General features: G+C 39.8%; 1 protein-coding gene across 1 annotated transcript; it reads left to right on the top strand.

Moving 5' to 3' along the window:
* Nucleotides 1-7,870: 7,870 nt before the first annotated feature.
* Nucleotides 7,871-10,844, top strand: PSMG4 (proteasome assembly chaperone 4). The gene is made up of 3 exons (XM_053466881.1): nt 7,871-8,090; nt 9,516-9,591; nt 10,578-10,844. Exons 1-3 carry the CDS (start codon nt 7,929-7,931, stop codon nt 10,697-10,699), a joined length of 360 nt encoding a protein of 119 aa, XP_053322856.1. The 5' UTR covers nt 7,871-7,928; the 3' UTR covers nt 10,700-10,844.
* Nucleotides 10,845-14,146: the final 3,302 nt, after the last annotated feature.

Raw genomic sequence — 14,146 nt, 5'->3', positions numbered from 1 at the left:
TGAATGCAATAGATGTTCCTCCATGAATGACGGCCAGTTATGTTGACTTTATGCCGTTGGCAGTTGCATTTTCAGACATGGCATCCCCCAGAGCTGCTGAATCATGGAGACCAGAGTAGTCCTTGAGTTCTGAGTTAGTTAATAAGAGGGGTTGTTCGCCTTTCTGGCATGTATAATGCTTTCCATCGTTGATATTCTCAGGCAGATTTTGGTTCTTGCTCTCTGGCAGCAGTAGAATGCATATGGTGCAGATGAGCGTGGAACAGGCAAATATTACATGGTCGAGAAAGTATCCCTTCTTATTGTTGAGCTCCATGATGGGGCTGTTAGCATTCCAAACCCAGCACTGGTGAGAATGAGTGCAAAGCCACTTTCCCTGAAAAAGAAAGACCACAACCTCCCACAGGTCAAATGAACATAAACATAAAAATCATTATGCTGTTATGATATATAGCAAAATATTTATATGATCCAGTCTCGCTAAATTTTGCCTCTTCACAGTGTAATTGTGATGATAAGACAAAGAAATTTGCTTGACTGGGCAGACAACGGAGTGTTTCAGGAGTGCCCTTACTCATTTCCTATAAAACATGACTGGGAACAAAATGCTAGAAATAATATTAAAATATAAGATATTTATTTTAAAACGGCTACATGGTTAGTCTTGTGGTTAGTTAAAACTAAAGCACTAAATTTGGCATTTCTATTTTTAATCTTAAATATGGATATTTCTTAAAGATTATAAACGAAAAAGAATTTGTTTTGATTTCTCTAGCATCAAAACTTAATGAACAATATTTAAACTCATGCGAAGGGACACTGTAATGTTAAGGTGAACCTGCCACTTGTCTTGACAGTTAAGCCAAACAATAATGCCAATTTGCTAGTGGAGAACATACTTGTCGCCCCTTCAAAACTCAAGGTGTCTTTCACAATTATACAAGGAGGAGACTTTTTCTTGAATTGTTCATATGCATAGGACAGAAGGTGAAAGCATTTAGATGGAACTTTAGCCTTTGTATTTCATTTAACATGCATCCATTTTATTCTACATATTTTATTTTTTCATAATTGCAAATAGAAAAGAGAAAGAGGTGCTTGTTGCCCAGGTCGCAAAATACAACAATGAAGAACCACTGTGCTAATTGAGTCTGAAACTAGTGTGGATACTAGTAATGTCAACTGTGGCCTATAACAGTACAGGTGATATGACCAGGGCAGCTTTTGCATGTGTATATATACCGTAGTTGTAGAGCAAATGCTCTAAAAAATACCCATCGTCTTATATTCGAGGATTCAGTATAAGACTAAGATCAAGATCCCCCGCAGCATTGCAGGGGACCTGGATCCTCCTCTCTGGCAAACTCCGCTGCTGCTGGCACCTCCTCTGGGGCTCCTAAGTTAGAGCACCAGTGTCCCATGACCTTCCAGTGCTCCATCACAGAAGCCCCGGCGGAAGTGCCGGCAGCAGCGGAGGTTGTCTGCGCGCATTGCGTAGACGTTCACCGTCTCCCAGAGAGGAGGATCCGTCGCAGTGCTGGATCCTCCTGTCTGACAGCCGGTGAACGTCTACGAACAGCGCAGACAACCTCCACTGCTGCTGGCACTTCCGCAGGGGCTTCTATGACGGAGCACCGGCGTGACATGACCTTCCGGTGCTCCGTCGTAGCAGCCCTGGCAGAACTAATGGGCAGCAGAGGTTTTCTAAGCACATCGCGCAGACGTCCACCCGCTGCCCCCTCTAGACACCAAGGAGTCTGAAGCACGGAGGACAAGTCTAGGAATACATTGGTAAGTCGAGGGTGGGGGGCAGAATGGCATATGGGGGGCATAAGGCACTTCTGGAGGCAGAGTGGCATACAGTGGATATAAGGCATATCTGGGGACAGACTGGCATATAGGGGGTATAAGGCGTTTCTGGGGGGGCAGAGTGGCATAAAGGGGGTATAAGGCATATCTGGTGATCAGAGTGGAATATAGAGGGTTATAGGGCATATCTGGGGATCAATGTGGAACTTAATGAACCGGGAGGCAGGTATATAAAGCCTGTTCATTAGGTCAGGTGTGAGTGGTCTAGGCTTCAGGTGAGGGAGGCAGGGTAATAGCATAACCAAACACAGCTGAACAGAAATACACAGCACATTAATTATATACAAAGCAAGACATGGATACATGGTACAGGATGCCACAAAGGACAGGCAACAAGGCAAGGAACACAGGGGATGGAGTGAGGAGCTGAGATCTATAAGGGAAAGAGGGCAAATGTACATAGAATACAGACAGAAATAAACAGGACAGCAAGCTGTGGAGAGGAGTTCAACTCCAGGCAGACCACTTAAAGGGGTGGCCACGCCTGGCAGTTTGGAGGGCTGGGGCTGAACCCTGACATACTACTAGTAACAGAGTTTGCCAACAAGTATATATTTAACCCCTTAATGACAAAGGTACAAAATGCATTGTTTTCAATGGGTTTAGGGACCGCCCATTGTCCTTAAGGGGTTAAGGTGTACTGTTCAGTACACGGTAAGGGCAAGCTCTGTTTAACAGTTTTAATGCTTTTCAGGCCTAGAATCTTTGGTTTCTAAATATATTGATGCATTCAGTAAAATATCCTAGCAAAAGGAACACCTTTGAATGAGTTCTATTGGACAACAGCTATGATCTAAAAAGCTTTCTCCATTTACGCAAAAAAAGGTTAACCGAACAAATAAATAAATTATAGTTATAGAGTTTTTACCTGATGACTTTGAGGGTGATCTCAGCATCGAAGAACACACTTAGACTTCCCACAGCATGAGATGAAAACATCACAAAAGTTTTAACAGCTTGAATTCATGCTACGATGACCACTAAACTATTTTCTGCATATATTTTCTTAATGTGTCACTGTTGGCTCCACCAAGGAGTAAGAACAATTTGATGGCAGATTTGTCCCATCTAGTCTGCCCATTTTTTCCTATACAAACCTTTGTCAGGTTAAGGTTGGAAGGGCCCTTTCTTAACAATTTTGAAGCGGCATGGAGAGACAGGCACGTAGCGGGGTTGCGTTACGTCACGTGACCCTGCGCTGAGGCAGCGGATCGAAATCTGCAGGAGAGGGAAGGAGGTATGGGTGGGAGGGAAGACGGTATGGGTGGGAGGGAAGGGGTGTGTGTCTATGCGAGCTTGCATGTCTATGCATAAATGTATAAGATCATGCATGTCTATGTGTGTGAGCATGGATGTGTGAGCATATATGTGTGTACATGTGTTAGTGAGTATAAGTAACTATGTTTTAGCTGGTGTATGTTGGAGGGGCAAGGGGCAATGATGGCACAGGCAGGTTCTTTGGGGGGCAAAGGTGACATGTTGCTTGGTGAAATTGGGGGCCCCGGGGCAATTTTCACACCAGGGCCCTATGGTTTCAAGTTATGGCTTCGGCCACATAGCTTGCTTACTCCTTGGCTAGCATAAATTATATATAATTTCAAATGTTATCAAGTAAGACATATTTACACAGACTAACACACTTGTTGTGTTTCAGAAATTAATTTACAAAATATGCTAAGCATCATGGCAACTATGAAAATTATTTTTAAAATGAATTTATGTGTAGTAAAATTCAGCTCCATGGCATTTGAACTTACTTCAATCACTTATGCAGGGACAGGCTCGGGCTTGGAGTTTCCTGTATCATATTGGGCCAGAACATCGAGTATCCGTGTATAGTCAATGTAGCACTGTAATTTCTTCTCTTCTGTTTGCTGTAGCCACAAAATGGATAAGCATTAAGTTCTAGGGATGCACTGAAATGAAAATTCTGGACCGAAACCGAAAATTCAGGATTCACTTCGCTGAAGCTGAAACCGAAAATGACCCCACCTTTTAAAAAAAAATTTAGGGGCAGTTATGGTTAAAGGGGGGGTTTAGGGTTAATTTAGGGGCAGTTAAAGATTAATGGGGTGTTTAGAGTTAATTTAGGGGCCGTTATGGTTAATGGGGTGTTTAGGGTTAATTTAGGGGCAATTATGGTTAATGGGGTGTTTAGGGTTAATTTAGGGGCAGTAATGGTTAATGGGGTGTTTAGGGTTAACTTAGGGGCAGTTATGGTTGAAGGGGTCGTTGGGGGTTAATTTAGGGGAAGTTAGGGTTGAAGGGGTCGTTAGGGTTAATTTAGGGGCAGTTATGGTTGATGGGGTCTTTAGGGTTAATGGAATGCTGAGGACTGAGGGTTAATTTAATTAATTTAATAAGGTTAACTTAAGGTGCAGTTAGAGGTAAGGGGGGGCAAACTAAGGGGAATCTAAATTCTGAGGGCAGTGAAGATTAATCCTGCATTTATTTATAAAAGTATTGTGTCAGTGTGCTGTGAAAGAGTCTGTGAATCTATGAGGGCACTATGGGATATCTGGGGGTATAAGCCATACTGGGGTATAAGGCATATCAGGGGGTATAAGACATATAGGGTATATAAGGCATATGTGGGGAGGGCGGAGTGGCATATCTGGGAGGCAGTGTGCCATATCTGGGAGGCAGTGTGGGAAGCCTGGGCTCAAATGTGCATAACTGGGGGAAGGGGCAGGTTGGGAAATAAAAACAAGAAATTGATAACAGCAATCACACTCCTATCATGCCCTGGTTCCGGCATGTACTGCTTAACAATCATATAGATATATATTAATATTGTTATTTAATTTTTTGTCCAATTTTGGTGTGTTACTTACTTTTAATAAAAGTGTGGTTAACAAAATTGGACAAAAAATTTAATAACAATATGTAATAATAATATTAACATACCATATTGGCCCGAATATAGGCCTAAATTCGGGTTTAGCACAGGGATGCGCAGTTCGTATTGCCCCGACGCCCGGGACATGCGGTTCCGGGCGCCGGACGGAGGACCTGGATCCTCCTCTCCATAGACAACCGCGCGTAGAAAACCTCCACTGGGGTCACAGTCAATGTTCCCTCTAATTTTTCTTAGGTGGTGTGGGCAGAAAATTTCTGTTGTGCAAAATGTTTCCCAGAGCCAAAATTTTGTGCGCACAATATGCTTCTACAGTCCATATAAAGCGAATTTGGTGGAGCTGAAAAAAAATCACATTGCAAGGGGGATGGAGCTATATATTTCCAACCCTTTTTGACTCCATGGTCTTTTAAAGGTGAAATTATTTTTTTTATTGGGAAAAACTGCATAGCGTCTGTCGTTAGGCAACCATTGACAGGGGTACAGCATAACACCTATCACTATATACTGAGACACACATTGACTGGGGTACAGCATAACATCTATCACTATATACTGAGGCAGACATTGACGGTGTTGCCGCATAACTGCTATCATTATATACTGAGGCAAATATTAACAGTGGTGCAGCATAACTGTTATTATATACTGAGGCACTCATTGACGGTGGTACAGCATAACTGCTATCATTATATACTGAGGCAAACATTGACGGTGGGGCAGCATAACACCTATCGCTTTATATTGAGGCACGCACTGACGGTGGTACAGCATAACACCTTTCACTATACATTGAGCCAGACATTGCCAATAATGTAGCATAACCCCTATCACTATATACTAAGCCAAACATTGATGTGGTGTAGGCCTACCGCTTCAGTGTCTGGCTTAGTATATAGGGATGCACCGAAATGAAAATTCTGGACCGAAACTGAAAATTCAGCATTCACTTGACCGAAACTGAAAATGACCCCCCCTTTAAAAAAAAACACTTTATTAAAAATAACACACCAAAATTGGACAAAAAAACCCAATATTATATAAACAATATTATAATATATATGTATATATATATATATATATATATATATATATATATATATATATATATAATTGCTAACAGCAATCACACTCCTATCATGCCCAGGTAGCCAGTACATGCTGGAACCTGGGCATCATATGAATGTGATTAGAGCCTCCCTATGCCATGCTATACCCCCACTTACACATCCATGCTATCACACACACACACACACTCATTCACAAACATCCAGCATAAACTACAGCATAACACCCATCACTCTCACACACTTACTAATCCACTCTCACTTAATGTTTTCCTGCCTTTCCTCTGCTAGTTACTTTTCCTCCTCCTCTTCGTTCTTCCTCTTGACTCTTCTTCTTCTGTGTCCTGTCCTTCCGGTGAAATGAAGGCAGTGGACGTGGCTTCAGTGCTGCGCGCCGGGATATGACATCAAATCCCGACGCACAGGATCAATTGCCACGCGCATCACGAGGGAGCAGGATCGGAGGTCTGCATTTACAGACCTCCCACTCCCTTGATTGATTTTAAGCCGGTTGGAGGGAGATCCTTGATCTCCCCAACCGAGCTTGCTCCTCCAGTGGCAGACATTACTTTCTGTCTCTGGAGGAGTGCCAGCGTGGTGACACCCCCCTGATGAGCGGCACCCTGGACGGTCTGCCCGCCCCCCCAGCTCCCCGTTAGGCACTGTGCGCACAATTTTAGGACGTGTGCGCTTTCTCGAAAAGTTATGTGCGCGTGCACAAGCGCACAGCTTAGAGGGAATTCGGGTCACAGTGCGTCCTGGGGTGGGTGTTCGGTGTTGCTGAATGCTTTGCTATTGATGCATTTCAGCTGTACCATCGAAGCTTAGGAGGCGATTCTTGGTTTTAAAACGAGCATCTGCCACTATACAGTGTATGGCAGAAGTTGATGCCCTGGGGAGGGGCTACGCGGGGCCCCTGGTGCCAGTCTTGGTTGCTGAATGTCTCGACATTGAATCATTACAGCAACACCGTTTAAAAGTTTCTAAGCTTATTTAATGATATAACGTCATTGGTCGTTGAGGGGGTTAATATAAGGGAAAATCAATTAAGATTAATTAAGACACATATTGAGGAACAAAACTTTGTATATTTAGGAGAGATCCAAAATATCCTAGAAGACAGAAGCTAAGACTGGGGGCGCATTTCCAGAATACCAATTCTCACAATTTGGTGGAAAGTTAGAGCTTTTAGATACTCTCTGAAAAAAAGTTGTGTCAAGTGTTGTTTAAGGAACAAGTATTTAGGTGTCAAGGCATCTAAGCACATGCTAACTAAACATTATTTCCCATGTATACACCAAAAAAAAACCTACTTTTGGAAATCTTAAGGTAAGAACCATAATTTCATAACAGAACCTCACATATGACTTTATTTTGCACAATATGTGGACACAAGATGATTTGGACATTTTTCCTCAAACTTTAACTAATTCAGTTAGGTTATTATGTGGACAAGTCTGTCCTCTATTGGGGCGTTTTAGAACTTGCTTGCTCACCGTAAAGATGTCCAGAAACAGAGAACGGTAACTATGTATACTGCCATAGGTGGTTGCATTTGGCGACTAATATACATATATATATATACACACACTTTGGCCATGAATTATCCCTTCTTTGATACAGGCTGTTTGGCCCAAATACCGACTGGCTTTTATTACACATGAAAGGAGTAGAAGCCGAACCATTCAGCTTTTGAACTTCACACTGAACTGACGTACTTGGCAAGTAGCAGCACTGCGCAGGCAGCTCTGCCTCACCGCCTTGGCCTTCCCTAGGACTTGGGCACACAGTCTGGTGCTGAGGTAACCCCGCGAACAATCCTTTTTCGCATTAAAGTTTGTCAATAGCCTAAAAAAAACAGCACTGTGATCCTTTTCCCCAATTAAACGTCATATTGGCGCACCTGGATCCCTCAGTACGTGAATTAGAGTTGTAAACACGATTTGCGCTTTTGAGAACCATTTCAGTGGAGCCAATCACGTAGCACGGATTACATTTGGTCTCCGGAAAAATGGCCGCCGTATAATGTGCTTCCTGTTTTACCTAGCGCAGAATTTCTCTAGTTTCGCTTTAGGCGTAAGCGGGGGATTCTGTGATCTCGTCTGGCGGCGTACCGGGCTGTGAATAGACAGATCATGGAAGGTGTTCCCGGCAGCATCTCTCTGCACAATTTCTACGAAAGGATATGCGACCAGCCAGTCCATTTCCACGTAATGGGCATGGAGGAGTGCTTCTTCCTGTGGGTCGGATTGTCTGCCGGTCTCAGTAATCTGGCTGCAGCCATGTGCAGCAGATTTGTGAGTTTGCAATTAGAATTTCCTCCTATAATTTGGGAACGTGTATTCTGATGTAACTAAAAGTACTGCTGTCTCTCTTATTTGTAGTGTCAGTAAATGATGCGTTATTTGCGAATATCACATTTGCTAAATAATTTGATGCAAAGCTGCTGTTTTAATGCAACTCCCATCACCCTCATCCTATACATAGCTGAAAAAGCAGCCAATTGTCAGGATGTCATTTCTCCATTAGTTCTTGTAAATAAAGTTAAACTAAAGTAGTTTTTTTTAATGTGTAACGAATTTAAACTGTAGCTTTAGCTCTGAGGTAGAGTGAAGCTTCTGTAAAGAAAGAGCTTAATAAGCCATGCATACTGTATGTGACTCCTTCAGATGACACATTATTGAGTAATCTCCTTAATCTATGGCTTTTAATTGCCCTCCCAGTTTTATTTAATGCACCTGTCTCTGAATTTTTAATAGTTTAGTGCGTTTTATATTTATTCAAACTAATGGCAATATCACCATTCTTTTACTCTTTGATTTCTTGAAAAAGCCTGAGGGGAATTGGATCCTTGAAAGTTGGGTTATTGGTGGTTTATCATTTTGGCTGCGGTTACAGGGGGTTACATGTGCCTTTCGCAGAGCATGGCCCCAAAAGAAGTTGATTTGGGTTCCAGGGTCCTCTGTTGGTCCTCTTGAGTTTCTCGCTTTCACCCCCACTTCTTCTTTTTGATATGGAAGCAATTGCACCTCAGCCTTGAAAAAAATAATAAAAATATATATATATATATATATATATATATATATATATATATATCTATATATCTATATCTATATCCACAATTTTACTGAGCAAGACAAGACCGTTTTAGTCCTACTTGCAGGAATAACTTCATTGGTTTGAGGGTACCTTGGAGCCGGAGTTATATTTCAACCTTAAACAAAATGGACAAAAAAAAAAAAAAAAAAAAAAAAATATATATATATATATATATATATATATATCTCCACCATTGAACTGCGTAAAACGACTAAAAATACCTTGGAGCTGGTGTTATATATAGACCGTGCTAGCAAAATCTCTGAAATCATATTCCTTTTTCCTTTGTTCGTATTCCAATTTCATGATTATCATAAATATAAATTAGGATTAATGAAAATAAATCCAAATTAAAAAAAAGTGACATTTCAGAAGTTACCAAATTGAAATGTATTTTTGCAGCATAATAAATTGTTATAAATTTGGGAATAGTTGAATAAAACAATAATAAAGAAAAATTAAATTAGATGCGTGTTATTCGGATTAGCATTATACACAGCTTTTGATGTATTTTATTTTTACTTTAAAATAGCCCATCACCTCACATGTACAACAGTTTATGTAGAGCAGGGTACAGAATGTAATAAATTTATTTCTTCTTTTTTTTTTTTGCAATGTTTTAGGACACAGTCCCGTTGTCTACATTGATTTTTGGGGACACATCTGATACAACTTCAAGCTCGTTTGCACAAAGACTAGGTTTGTAAAAAAGCATGTCTATAAAATCAATTCAATGTTTCCGCTTATTGGGCAATGCCATGATTTTTCAAATTTTGCGTTGAATGTTGTCAGAGAATTCCACATAGAAACACGCTGCAGAGGAAGGGGTTAACATACATTCATGGCCGCTTAGGTTTACAGTATAGGGAAAAACATGATTACAATTTATGAAATAAAATGCTAACTAACAAACTATTGGGGTAAAAATGTGCAGAATATATGGTTCTTATCTGCCGTCAAATGCAGTTTCTATGACCGATAGGTTAACAGTAAGTCATTTCATTGAAATAAGAACCTCTGCTTGTGGTGGCTGGAAACTCCCATCTTCCTCAGTCAGTTCATTTTAGCAGGGCCCTTCCAACCTTTGTTTCTGGATGTCCAACTTTTTACGCCATGTACAACATATTATGTCCTGTAACATATTATGACCGTTCTATCAGATCTGGAACATACAGAAGTATGTTGAATTTTGCTGTATTAACATACAAATCACTGGTGTGGGGACACCGGCCCTAGCTTCTGTCTATGCGAACGTGGCATCACTTATATACCCCTGGAAATCATTGGAGTTGGAGGATTTTGATATTTTTTCTTGCTATTAAATAGCTGGGATGTTGGCATGATCGTTTCACAGGGAAGGTGGAAATTCTGTGTTGTTAAACTGTGTGTAATTTCAATACTTTCATTAATGTCATAAGAAAAAAATGTTTTTTAACATTTTTGCTTCCCAAGGTGTTCTCTGATTTTGCGTAATGTTTCTGTAGGAGGAAAAAAGATACACCTTTGCTGGTGCTTCACAATTCTGTCCTAATTCATCTTCCAGAACCGGAGTGTAATGTATCTGTGCTTCCGGTCTTTAGTGTGCGGATGCTTATTCCCAGTTCACAAAACTGATAAACAGATATACTGGTAATTTTTTTTTTTTTTTTAACCCATAAATTGGATTTATTTTTTTTATCTTACAGCCAAGAAAACTAAAAAGCAAGTGTTTGCCAGTGTCAACATCCCAAATAATAACAGCCAGCTGATGCTGTTGATAGAGGAACGAATAAAAAAAGAAATGGAAACTTTCCCTGAGAAATTCTGATAGCCGTATATATATGACCCATATGCGAAGGAAGGCATCCAATGCATTATGGGTCAGGACTTATGGTAACCATGGACATATGCTGGTCTGCATTAACAGATGAAAAATGAACGAAAGTTTATAAAGGGACTTGCTATGAGGGGAGAAATGGGTTGCGTTTATGGTTAATTGGTAGAATACAGGAGGAAATTTGGGATTGACAAAGTTGAAAGGTGAAGAAATTGCCATTTAATTCTTTTAGGGTATTCATTGGTGGAATTTGGCACTAGGGGGCTTGGAAACCAAAATGGACTACGCACTTGTCTGGGTGCTGACATCCGTGTAGTCTAATTTACTGTGTAAAATACACTTTTATATCTTATAAGTTTACAGTCCATGTAAAACTACCTCCTATGATCTCAGCTATTAAAACAAGATGGCTGCTCCCGTTAGACAGATTTGGATAACAGTGTTGCTGCCTATCTGGATGTCACAACATTTCAAACAAATATGCACTCACAAGATCGAACCTTTGTGATTTGAATCAAATTTTTCTACAGTATTTTGAGTTGAAGGGCATTAAAGTTTTGTTTCATTTATTTCACCACTTCCTGGTTTGAATGTGCTTTGTAACCGGGTTCACAGATGGTGTGTTTAGTAACCTGAGTGCTTGCAAGAGAGCAGAACATCAGAACTCCTTGACTTCACAAGGGATTAAAAAGGGACCAAACCCAACGAGCTTCTACTGTGCCAAAAAGTAACTTGACCCTGCATAATGCACAGCGATACTCAAAGGTTTCCTTATACAGCTAGGTAATGCACATTGCAGAGTCACTATTAGAGTTAAGACATGTCAAACACTGGTTAGCCCTCATAACCAACTTAGTAGGTAAACAAAGAGAGACAGACCTACTCATTCAGAATACTGATTCTTAAGGTTGGTGTAAACCTAATAGATTCAGTGGGAAAGAAAAAGCTATATACCGAGGATAAGCAATGGGATTGCACATGTGACAAGGCTTGAGAGTCTTCTTTCTTTCTTGTGAGAAATAAATTATAGTTAATTTCAACAGAATGTTCCTTTTACCCACTACAGCTGTCTTAGGGAACACAGATTTATAGGTCCCACTTACCATTTCCACAACACTCTTCAGAACAGACTGCAAGTTTCATAATAATTTAAAATATTCAAGCATGTGTAGTAGATTGGATAAATGTGGACCCCTGCCTGTGGTTGGACTATACATAAATACCTTTTTGGCCTGCAGCTGGGTGTATGTTTTTAGTAGACCACCTCCTATTTGAAATATAACATAGAACCCTAGTTACTATGCAGAGGAGCACTCTGACCCCGTTTAATGTTAAACACTTAGGCGTTTTACTAAAAACCTTTCCCCGAGCTGCCTCTACTTAAAGCTGGAACACTTTTTGCACATACTCAGAAGCTCTGGCATTGAAATCAGGAGTACCAGTAGCCAATACCATGTATCCTATGTGAACACAACAAATGTGAATTGGTCATGCTACTTCCACTGATTTCAAGGGGAGTTCTACTGAGCACGCACATGAAGCATGGCCCAGTAGAGTTAAACAAGTCAGTTTCACCTTAACGCCAATAACAAGATTTTCACCAGTTTGCATGTAGCATTGAAACCAATGCAATATGGACTCCAACATGAATTAAAAGATAAAGTTTTTGGGACATAAGCTGAATTGAATTCATAGAATGTTTAATATGTATCAAAGTTTAATGCAATGCAATTAAGAACCGAAGATTGATAACTTTAAAAACTATTTCTGCTAAGAAAAGGCATTTAGATGTTGTCTTTATCTTGTTGTAAGCAGTAACCTTTGTATAATACATTTTAGAAATCATAAACTACAGAGACGTTTCACTGCCATGGAACCCGTAACAGGCACAAAAGTAGTTTTATGCAATGAAAAGATATCTGCTTCACGTAACATAAAACCGGCACGTGAAAACACCTAGAAAACAAATATCTTAATTTTTAAATATCTTAAGTTAATATTTTTATCTTAAGTGATCTCTGATGTTTTTACCTTGTTTCCAAAGAGTTGTCAAAGAAGCGTAAAATGTTGCTACCTAATAATTATGAAGAACCTATTAAATTGTGGAATATCACTCCAAACCCATCCAGTGATCATTTTCCCACTTTTTCCTTATTTCGTCCTCAGAAAGTGTGTTTTTAAATGTATTTCTTTTCTCTGGGATCTATGGACTTTATAAAGGCACATAACCATTTGGACCATCCACTCTGCCCTTTTCAAATCGCTGATTTCACTATACATTATGAAGGTCCAGTGACCTTGTACAGGAATAGTTTGGCTCTCTGTATAATGTATAGTGAAGAACTCTTACTTTAACTATACATTCCACAGGGCCAGCTCAGTTCTTGCTGAAAAACCCTAGCGCTGTAGACCCTTCATATTGAACAGCGAAGTTACACTGTTATGTTATATACTACTTATGTCCTGTCTACCCATTGTACAGCGCTACGGAATATGATGACACTATATAAAACAATAATGATGCTTCTGTGTCTGCCTAATGTTATGTCTAAATAACTCATTTATTACATATTTAGTACTATACAGAGTAAGACAAGTCAAGTTTCAGATGTTTTTTTTTTATTATTATTTCTGTACACTTACAGTACAAAGATTTGCGCAGATACAACCAGATGACATGCACACATTTAGCTTGTAAGACATTTTCAGTACTTGGTTTTAAGCTTGTGCTATGGATGTGCATCACCAAACTATTCCAGAACAACATCAAAAAAAAAAAAAAAAAATCAAAACAAAGCAAGTTTGTGCTAAAACTTTGGTAGGTAGAACTACCAAATGAATAAAGAAAACTTGGGAAACAGAAATAGTTGAACTGTATCAGTCCTTTTGTTGTAACACAACAAAACACACAATCTTTAGAAAATCACCACAGTAAGAAAGAAATGACGTATCCCATTAAAGACCACAGTTCATGAAATGACACCCAAAATATTGAGCTTCCAGTTGGTTTTTCTAGAGAATCACAGATTCTACGAATATGAATTTTATCTCCATTCTCCGATTACCTGAGGCACTTCACCGATTCAAAGTACCCATTCCCCAAAATATGACATACCTTTACTGGTCTATAAAATAAAAATCAATGTTTATAATTGAATGTAAACTTTGTCGAGAGAATTAAATGGCTAACCGAAAGGATCTATTGCGTTCAAGATTTACGGTGATGGCCATGGTTTCAGTAGTAACTTACAGTACAATGTCTACAATTCATGGATGATAGCTCCAAGTATAACTGCACAAAAGGGACAGAGGTTTTCACTTCTATTAGTAGAAGCATATGAGTGGGACAAGTTGTTCTAGAACACCTTGAATAAAAAAAAACAAAAAGATAAAACCCACCCTCCTCAACATCACAACCCCCCCCCAAAAAAAAACAAA

The sequence above is a fragment of the Spea bombifrons genome, chromosome 5, assembly GCF_027358695.1.
Source record: "Spea bombifrons isolate aSpeBom1 chromosome 5, aSpeBom1.2.pri, whole genome shotgun sequence".
In the NCBI taxonomy this organism is placed as follows: Eukaryota; Metazoa; Chordata; class Amphibia; order Anura; family Pelobatidae; genus Spea; species Spea bombifrons.
Note: the sequence above shows the minus strand (reverse complement) of the source record. Positions and strands in the feature narration are given on the sequence as shown.